Source organism: Elephas maximus, chromosome 6 (assembly GCF_024166365.1).
Source record: "Elephas maximus indicus isolate mEleMax1 chromosome 6, mEleMax1 primary haplotype, whole genome shotgun sequence".
Classification (NCBI taxonomy): domain Eukaryota; kingdom Metazoa; phylum Chordata; class Mammalia; order Proboscidea; family Elephantidae; genus Elephas; species Elephas maximus.
Window position 1 is genome coordinate 130,407,752 of NC_064824.1, and position 9,974 is coordinate 130,417,725.

The following is a 9,974-nucleotide window of genomic DNA, read 5'->3' on the forward strand; positions in this document are numbered from 1 at the left end:
AAGTCCTTTATTTCTCGTAACATTATTTTGTTCTAAAAATTGTTTTGTCTGATATTAGCATAGTAACTCCACTTCTCTTTTGTTCCCTGTTTGATGGTATATATTTTTTCCAGCCTTTTACTTCCACTCTATTAGTATCTACTGGGCAATTCTTATTACAACACCTTAGGTATGGAATTCATATTATTATTATTATCACAATTATTTGAGATTTTATATTGCTGCTTAACCATTTCTGATATGCTTTTTCCTTCTCTTTTTTTTATTCCTCCCCTCCTCTGAGGCTTTGTGTTGAATTATGTAATTATAACAGGAAAAGAGCCACTTCCTCGAAGTAGAGGCAACCTTAATGACGTAGATGGTGTAAAGCTTTGGGGACCTTCATTTGGTGATGTGGCATGCCTCAAAATGAGAAGAAACATCTTGAAAACCTCCATAACAGCTAAAAAGAGGAAGACCCTCAATGAGACGCATTGACACAGTAGCTGCAACAATGGGCTCAAACATAGCAATGATTGTGAGGATGGCACAGGACTGGGTAGAGTTTCATTCTGTTGTACATAGGGTAGCTATGAGTTGAAACTGACTTGATGGTACCTAACAACAACAACAACACCAGCATAAAGAGTTAAAGGAAGGTGGGTATTATTTTCTAGGCTGCCATAGTGATTAGAACCATGTCACTTTATAAGACTCTAGGACAGTTGACACCAAATTTAGAGGAAGCTGAGGCTTGAGTCTTACCTAAAGGCTGGTATTTTCCACCATAACTGGGGACACCAATACAATATTGTCATATTACCTGTTCTGAATGTTAGTGTAGAAATCCAGGGTCCTCTGTTGACAAATGGCATCCACTCTGCAATTGTCAATGTGTTTCAGAGTATGCCTGTCATCCCAAATTCATTTCCCCCATCCCCAACTGGCTCCGGAAAGCAGAAAGGGTGTAATAATAGGAGTGCTGGACTGTTCCTGTGTGGGGCTGACCTTTGTATTACTGCTAATCCTTGTCCTCTGTTTTCAGAGACAAAAGAGATTAAGTTAAAGCAGGACAGTTTTTTTTTCAGGGCCAGAGGGTTGAGCTGCATTTCCTTCTTTGCAGGCCAAAGGATTTAATAGGATCATCCCCTCTTCTTCTTGCCCCCTCCAACCATTACACCTTCCCAACATTAGGGAAAGGCAGGAAATTTTCCCTGTGTGTTTTTCTTTGTGACGACATGATGTGGCAGGTTGATAAATGGGGAAATCCCCACTTGAGAACACGCCTCCTCTGTACATTCCCAATATTTGCTATAAGTAGAACTATCCTACCTGCTATTGGAATGTAACAGTACTCTCAGAGCACTGAGTACCAGCACTGGGCAGATCTGTCTTTGAGCTCAACATGATCTGCAGTGGCAAGAGTCTGCTCCTGGCTGCTTTGATGGCAGTGGTACTGCTCCACCTCTGCAGCAGGTCAGAAGGTAAGTGTGAGTAATTCTTTTTGCTAGCACTGGAGGAAGAACTGTTTCCATTTTCCTCAAAGCCTTGAGATTATCTGGGGATGGAGGACCCCAAGGATGGGATGGATGCCTATTAGAAAGTCTATGAAAGGGAGTGATGGGGGTTGTCAGTTCATTGTTGATGACTGAAGGAGGGAGGATTACTGCTGTTGGTCAGGCTCTCTTCTCTGCTGTCAATCCCAGCAGAGTCTGAGGATGACTGGCTCTTAGAGACCCCTGGAGCTATAGGACAAAGTGTTGTTCCCTGGAGTGATATAAATAGTGTAAAGTTACCAGCAAGTGGGTTCATTCTGAAGTGGAGACAACACACCACTTCCCCAGCTTTGTCACCTCTCAACTAAAATGGCTTTCATAAAGTTCAAAACTCATCCATTGTGGAGCAGGTTATGGTACCCAACTTCATCCCCTGCAAGGCCTTGGGGGCTTCGCTTGCCAACTTTGGGATAATATTTATCCCTTACTTTATAGCAGGTTGTAATTTAACTCAGGGGAGTGTCCAAGTATTGCTTTTATTACCGTAAGACTACATAGCTTTTTAGCAATAGGCACATTCCTGAAAATGTGCATGTTGAACTTTTAAGAACAAAATAGAAAATTCCCATTAACTAACATTACAATTTCAAAGGGCTTTAGCTGATGGTAACTCCTATAAATCATATTTTCCTTCATAGTTTCTTGTTCTTCCCCAGTTCCCAATACTCAGTGACCAGATAATAGATTCAGAGCTCCCAATGTGTTTAGTTTCTGAATTTGGAAGGTTATCTATCAGGATTTCTTAAAGTAGGAGGGGGGGCACCCATACTCTTGAGCAACTATAAACTCATAAAACCAAACCCATTGCCATTGAGTCGATTCCGACTCATAGTGAACCTATATCATAGAGTAGAATTGCCCTATAGGGTTTCCAAGGAGCAGCTGATGGATTCAAACTACCGACCTTTTGGTGAGCAGCTGAACACCTACCACTGCACCACCAGGGCTCCTGAGTGATTAGAGTGAATTAAAATAAAAAACTGTCAATTTGTGTTTCTTACCAAAGATATTTTGCTTCTAAGAAGCCAAGCTGATTTATCGAACCAAAATTTCCCAGCACACAAACTATTTCTTGGATCTCTTAAAAAACATACAGGTTTCAAAGATACTGAAACTTTTCTAGTAGATAGTTTAAACACTACATAAATCAAACTCATTGAATGTTCCGTAACTTCTTGTAGTTCCATAACGCCTATCACAGAATATGTTAATTCACATGGACTCAATTCCTCTTATTTTTCTTTCAGCAGCAAGCAGCTTTGACTGCTGCCTCCGATACACGGAACACGTCATCCATCCCAAACTTATCACGGGCTTCACGCAGCAACTGTCCAGTGAAGCCTGTGACATCGACGCTGTCATGTAAGTTGCTAACTGACTTTAATTCATTGGTATCAGGAGCACAGGAAAATTGCAGCTATTAAAAAATTGGCCTTTTTGGAGTTTCATTCAGAAATAACTGAAGCAGCAGAGATACTCATCTCAGTAGTACATATCTACTTCAAAGCTTATGTTCAATAGGACTGGAATTAGGACAGAAGCAGTGAAAGAAGTAACATAATTTAGGGCAAAGCCACTTTCTAAGATGAAATTGTAGCTTATTAATATACTATCTTAGGAAAATATGCACGTAAAATTATTTTGAGACATGAAAATTTCAAAATGAGCACTTTTTGCCAGAAAATGGTTGGGGCTATAAGTAAAATCTCAGACTAATTTTTACATTCACCCATAATATTCTTGATTCATACATGATATTATATTTTGGAATGATATAAATTATTGTTCAGGTACATACATATCCCATGTTACCACCAGCAGCAAAATGAAATGAAATCATAAAATTAATCATAACAGCAATCCGGGACTTTAGCCACAGCCCTATCATTTTGTAAATAATTTGTTAAATTGCAGAAAAAATCTGGGAAAATAACTTTCATTTCTTGTACCAAGCTTTATCAGAGGCCTTTTTTTTTTTTTTTTTTGCATTTTTATTTCACCTCTTTAGCTGAAAGAAACCCTGGCCACGTAGTGGTTAAGAGCTACGGCTGCTAACCTAAAGGTCAGCAGTTTGAATCTTCCAAGGGCTCCTTGGAAACTGTATGGGGCAATTCTACTCCCTCCTATGAGGTTGCTATGAGTTGAAATAGAATCAACGGCAACCAGTTTAGTTTTTTGGTTCTTTAGCTGAAATGTGAAAAGTGTGTTGAGAAATCAGTTGGAATATGAAGTTTCCGTTGCATGTTCTGTGAAAAATAATCCTTAAGAGTTCTTTAAGCACAAATCAAATTTTCTGACTTTTTTCAGCTTTCACACAAAGAGAAGATTAGCTGTGTGTGCAGATCCAAAAAAGGTGTGGGTGAAACAAGCTGTGTGGATCCTGAGGTATGAAACAGTCACAACCAGTGAGCTTTTCTCCAAGTATCTGTGGCAAGAGGAGGATGCAAAATTGTGGCTCATGGGTTCACAGGGGTTCTTTAGTCTGAGAACTGTGGAATTTTTTGAAGGGAAGTTTGGTTTGGATCATGAAAATAATGAATGCATTTTTTTCCCACTTGTACATTAATTATTTTTTTAATTGAGTGATGTTTCACATGAAGTATTAAACTTCCCTATGCATTTGATGTGCATTATCGGGTTGGTCCAAACGTTCAAGTGCTTAACTGCTAAACTGAAAGGTTGGCAGTTCAAACCCATCCAGGGGCACCTAGAAAGAAAGGTCTGGCAATCTGCTTCCAAAAGATTCTACTATAGGGCATAGCTCTGCTCTGTGACACGTGGGGTTGCCGTGAGTTGGAGTCAGATCCACATCAACCAGTTTGGTTTTTTGGTTTTTTTGGTATGCATTTGATAGTCACTAACTGGTTGCTTTTTGTTGCAAAGATGCCTCCTATTTATATGACTTACAGACTGACCTTTGGCTATTTGTTAAAAACTGAAAATTAAACATTAGTTAAGAAAAAGAGCAATGGCTCTGAATTACATTGATGATAGTAGAGAGTAACATTTTATCAATGGACAGAAGCCACTTAATGCTAGTGTGTCCACACCGAGCTTAGAGGCACAAGATGAGTGTCTATATCCGGTTTCTGTCATCACTAGCTGAATTACGTGGGGCAAAGCCCATGTTCTCTGAACCTTGATTTGCTCATCTGAATGCCCTCTGAGCTGCTCGGCATGCTGAGATGGGGTCAAGGGTGTGGAAGGTGTCTTTAGGTACCAAAGGCAGCCCATCCCATCGCCTTTGCTTATTCTTTTCTTCCTCTTTCCTTTACAGTCAGCGAGTCAGGAAGATGTAAAAGTGAATGCTCTTTGATTGGAATTGGACACAGCCCAAGAACAAAAAGAACCAGGCTGGGACTGGCGTTTTCACTTGCACATCGTTGACGGTTTATCACGTATCTGATTTGTGCCTCACTGGACTTGTCCAATTAATGAAGTTGATTCATATTGCATCATGGGTTTAGTACCTCTTAGGTTTGCTTTGTTAAGCATCACGTTAAAGTCCAACTCTATTTTATGTCAAATTATTTATAGATGCAGTTTTTCTGTATTTAACTATTTAATACTAAACTTTTTCTATAAGCTACTTGGTTTAGCACAAGCTTTAAAATTATGTTGGGGGGGCATGAAATGATATAGGCTTTCTAACAAGAAGCAAGCTATTAAAAAAAAACTATTTAAAACATTTCTGTGTGTACAGTTTTGTCTCTTAAGTTGTTGTAATTACCTTATAAAAGAGAATAATGGTGATAAAAAGAATAAATCTTGAAAATAAAAGAACCAAAAAATTGTTGATTGAGTTATGTGGCATTTATTAAAATGTGTATTGCAAAAAGCATTTAAAGACAAATGTGAACCTTAGCTAAAAAATTGTATCCCTTATTTACTTTTGCCTGGCACCTCCATGATCACTGTCCCTCCTAGTCCTGGACTTCATTCTATAGGAATTATAACAGAAAAGCCTTTTGATTCAAAGTCACCTAGACCAAAAATTAGAAAGATCATATATCTGAGCTCCCTAATCCAGTGCTGATTGATATAAAACTTTTTTGTTTTACTAAAAATGTATGCCCACATATTTTGTGACTATAGAGACACAACAACTGTTTAGAAAATATCCTAAGAAATTTAGTTCATCGTTCTTTTACCAGCCAGGGTTTTAGGAATGATAATCTCATCAGAGAAACATTTTTCCACTTGAAGGTCCTCCTGAGTCATCATCTTTGAGAAGCTCTGAGAAAGAAAATGACTACTCAAAGTTTTCTTAGAACTTGACTGTCTTGCTAACCAAAGTGGAGACTTCAAATATGTGAAACCCAGCAAGAACCCAGGAATAAGGTAAAAGGATCCTGAACCAATGCAGTTATGGTCCCAATATCCGTGTACCAAAACTCATGCAGTGCCTTGACATAGCACTCTAGAAGGTTTGCCTTAAATTCCAAAGAATGACAAGGGTCACTAGAAGCAGGCATGCTGATGATATGATGTAAAACCCAGATGCACAAATCCATCAAGCCGGGCAGTTGTGGCTCATTTAGTGTCGAGTCAAGAAGCTGTGTCTCCACCAGCCCTGAAGGCATTCTACGCCCAGGAATAATACCCGTAACGTTGAGTCATCAGGGAAAGTATGCTCAATATCCTGTTTGTTTATTCATCAAATGTAGGGTTGGTACCTATTAGGTGTCAGGCACCCTGCCAAGCACTAGAGAGATAATGTGACTTGACCCTTGCTCCTGCATAATTAGGGCTGAACAATGCCGAGAGAGGAAAAGACTGATAAGTAAACCAAGCTCGTACTCTTGGTGGTAAGCACTTTGACAAAGGCAGTTAAAGGGCGCTATAGGGGATTGTTAGTAGGGGTTCCCACAAGGAAAGTACATTAGGTTGAAGTATATGAAATAGCCAGTATTCAAGGCTTTGCACCTATGAAGATGGCGATTTCATATGGCTCAACCTAATCCCTGAGCTGAGTGATGAAGGACCAGTAGGAGCTAAGCAGCTGGGAGAGGGACAGCAAGGTTGCTTGGAAACATCCGGGGGCATGTTTGAGGGTGGAGTACAGGACGCATTCAGTGGGCGGGAACCAGAGATGCTACCCCTACTGGAACGCACAGGCTAGTCCTTCACAACGAAGAATTGTTCCATCCAAAAAGTCAATGATGTCACCATTGAGCAATACGTGGTGAAGAAAAATGTATGCGAGTCATGGGGGTTGAAGCAGAGCAGCTGCAGATGAAGTGGAACTGTTACCTCAGGGAGATACAGTGGTTTGAATTTGAGCATGGGAACGTTGGGGGAACCATTGAAGAAGTCAAAGCAAGTGTGGTCTCCATACGGCTGATGGGAGGAAGGCAGGGCAGATGGGAAGCAGAGGTACCAGTTAGGAGAAGACCACAGTGATAAAATGAGAACACTGATACCTCAGTGAAAGTCATGGCAACGGGAAAGTACAGAGGTGGTGGTAGGTTTGAGAATCCTGAGAAGCATCCTAAATCCACCCGTCCCTCCCTCCAGTCACACATTCTTGGAGGAACACTGTCAGGAGACAGCAGTCTTGGTGGCTGCTGGGAGGTCTCACCAGGTAAACCTTGTGGAGTCAGAAAATTAACAGATTTTTTTAGCGCTCTGAAAAGTGTCTGAATCTTCTGGGGCCAGGAGCACTAAGAGCTGGTAACTGAGTTTATGGAGATGGAATCCTGCAGGACAGAATGCCAATTTCTATTCAACAATGACAACATCTAAAGGCCAAGCCAAGTGCATGGGCAGCACGTGGGGAGATCAGCGTACTGCCCTCTGTGAGTGACCTGTGACCAGTTGCCACTGAGGCTACTTTGATTCATGGTGACCCCATATGTGTCAGGGTAGAACTATGCTCCACAGGGTTTTCAATGGCTGATTTTTTCAGAGGTAAATTGCTAAGTCTTTCTTCCATGGAGCTGCTGGGTGGGTTCGAACTGCCAACCTTTCAGTTAGCAGCTGATCACAAACAACTCACACCCCTATGTGTATATGTATATATATGAGTGAGGGCACGAGAGAACCTTTTGGAGTGCGAAAAAGTTTTATATATATATATATACACACACACCTGTGTAACGACCCTGCTCCCTTCAAGACAAAAAGCATTTTCAGCACTCCAAAAAGTTCTCTCATGCCCTCACTCCATCTGTACAGTCTGGAGGTCAGGCTGTTCTGAGCTATTTCGCAGATCGATTAGGTTTGCTTCTTTTGACTTCACATAAATGGAACTCTACAGGTTATACTCTTGGTATCTGACTTCTTCCACGAAAATTTTATGGCTTTTTAACTTATTTTTAATTATACATATAATACATGCATTCATTCTCATTCTTAAATTCAAACAATAGCAATAAAAGTCTCCTGTGAGCTTCTGGCACTGGGTTTTTTTTGGGTGAGCTTCTGTTGACCCTCTGTTCTCTCCAGAAGTAGCTCCACAGGATGGCTCTTTCTCTCCTAGGCTGAGCAGCCCTGTCTGTTTATACAGACTTTCTGAGAACACAGGTTTCCACAACTAATTTACAATCAGAATCTAGTCCTGCCTCCTGGAATTATTCACAGACCATCTAAGCATTTCAGTCATAACATTTTTCAGAATCTCTTGTATAAAACTGCTGATCCCTGTCCAGAGCCAGTATCTGGAGATCTGACTTTTTGTACTCTCAGGATTGTCTCCAAGTTCTAGGGCGCCTCACCAATGCTTCCCATCAGTGTTGATTGCCACTAAGAAGTCAGATAAAATAAAGATGGGGTAATTTCTTTAAAGCTTGTCATCTGTAGGTCATTGATACATCTACGCCATTGGTTATTTTAGGAGTATTTGAATGAAGTAATAAAACCATTAGCTCTGATTCATTTGCATTCCGACTCACAGCAACTCTATAGGACAGAGTAGAACTGCTCCTTAGGACTTCCAAGGCTGTAAACCTAATGGAAGCAGACTAACATATCTTTCTTTCATGGAGTGGCTGGTGGGTTCGAACCAATGACCTTTTGGCTAGCAGCTGGGCACTTACCACCAGGGCTCCAGTGAGGTGACAGGGGAGAGAATTCTGATGATAGTGGGTAGAAGAGTGAGTAGTGACAAAGAAGTAGAGTTGGTGGATGCCGATGGTTCTTTCAAATAGTCTGGTAATGAATGTAAGAGGAAATAAAGATGGTAGCTAGATGGGAAGCTTTTTTTTTTTTTTTAATTCTGAGAGGGAGATAAGTGGTGGTTTGATTCCCTTCCAGAGACAGAAATAGCTTCCCAGACACAAGTATATTAGTTTTCTATTGCTGCTGTGATAAATTGTCATCAGCTTCGACTCATAGCAGCCCCAAGTACAACACAAATACTGCACCATCCTCACAATTGTCGCTATGTTTGAGGCCGTTGTTGCAGCCACTGTGTCAATTCATCTCATTGAGGGTCTTCCCCTTTTTCTCTGACCCTCTATTTTACAAAGCATGATGTCCTTCTCCAGGGACTGGTTCCTCCCAATAACATGTCCAAAGTATGTGAGACGAAGCCTTACCATCCTCACTTCTAAGGAACATTCTGGCTATATTTCTTCCAAGACACATTTGTAATTTGTGTAACAAATTACCACAACCTGGGTGGCTTAAAATAACACTTGTTTGTTATCTTATAGTTCTGGAAGTCAGACGTACAAAAGTCCAAGTTTCCCTGGGCTAGTATCAATGTGTCAGTAGGCCTGTACTTCTGGAGACTCTGAGGGAGAATCCATTTCTTGCTTTTCTAGCTTCTCAAGGCTCCCTGTATTTCTTGGTTTGTGACCCTTTCCTCCATCTTCGAAACCAACAGTGTTGCACCTTCAAATCTATCTCTCTCTGACCTCTGCATCCCTTGATATATATCCCCTCCTCTGATTCTGACTCACCTACCTCCCTCTTAGAAGGAACCCTGCGATAATCCAGGATAATCTCAAAAAACAAAAAAACTTACTTTAACGGCTTCTACAAAACCATTTTCTCAATGTCAGGTGACATACTCTACAGATTCTGGGGATTAGGACATTGGCAGCTTTATGGGGCTGTTGTTCTGTCTACCAAAACAATAAATTGAGGTATAAATCCCTATAAAACAAGACATGTTGAGGAAAGAATGGGTGGAGATGGAGAGAAGTTTACAGTCTGAGGTGGAGGAAGTTGAAAGGGATTACATTGGGTGGCCTTGCTTTTCCTGGTGTAAAACTCATCATCTTTTAAGAGAGAAGAGGCAGGGTTGGGGATTGGAATGAAAGGAGAAGTTTGGGGATAGCCATTCAGGGATGCAGAGAGACACTGAAGGATTGTTCTAGAGTGTTGGTGCTTCATTGAGGTTGGCATAAACAATGTGCAGTGGCTTCAGTCCTCATGTACCAGGTGACTCACTGCAGTTTGGTGTAAGAACAGAGAACAGTGACTAGGCTGATT

At 40.8% G+C, this 9,974-nt stretch overlaps 1 protein-coding gene across 3 annotated transcripts; it reads left to right on the plus strand.

Moving 5' to 3' along the window:
• The first annotated feature begins 1,341 nt into the window (after positions 1-1,341).
• CCL20 (C-C motif chemokine ligand 20) lies at positions 1,342-5,313 on the plus strand. Of its 3 annotated transcripts, none has more exons than XM_049889011.1 (4): positions 1,342-1,463; positions 2,783-2,897; positions 3,843-3,920; positions 4,813-5,313. In XM_049889011.1, exons 1-4 carry the CDS (start codon positions 1,385-1,387, stop codon positions 4,832-4,834), a joined length of 294 nt encoding a protein of 97 aa, XP_049744968.1. In that variant the 5' UTR covers positions 1,342-1,384; the 3' UTR covers positions 4,835-5,313. The 3 variants fall into 3 exon arrangements, with proteins under 3 accessions (XP_049744968.1, XP_049744969.1, XP_049744970.1); XM_049889012.1 differs by having other exon boundaries at positions 2,786-2,897; XM_049889013.1 differs by lacking the exon at positions 1,342-1,463 and adding an exon at positions 2,399-2,445.
• Positions 5,314-9,974: the final 4,661 nt, after the last annotated feature.

Excerpts from the sequence above, each read along its gene's own strand:
- CCL20 (XM_049889011.1), top strand. The coding sequence starts at position 1,385 with ATGATCTGCAGTGGCAAGAGTCTGCTCCTGGCTGCTTTGATGGCAGTG. Across the intron at positions 1,464-2,782 it reads CCTCTGCAGCAGGTCAGAAG|CAGCAAGCAGCTTTGACTGC; the intron begins GTAAGTGTGAGT and ends TTTTTCTTTCAG. Across the intron at positions 3,921-4,812 it reads CAAGCTGTGTGGATCCTGAG|TCAGCGAGTCAGGAAGATGT; the intron begins GTATGAAACAGT and ends TTTCCTTTACAG.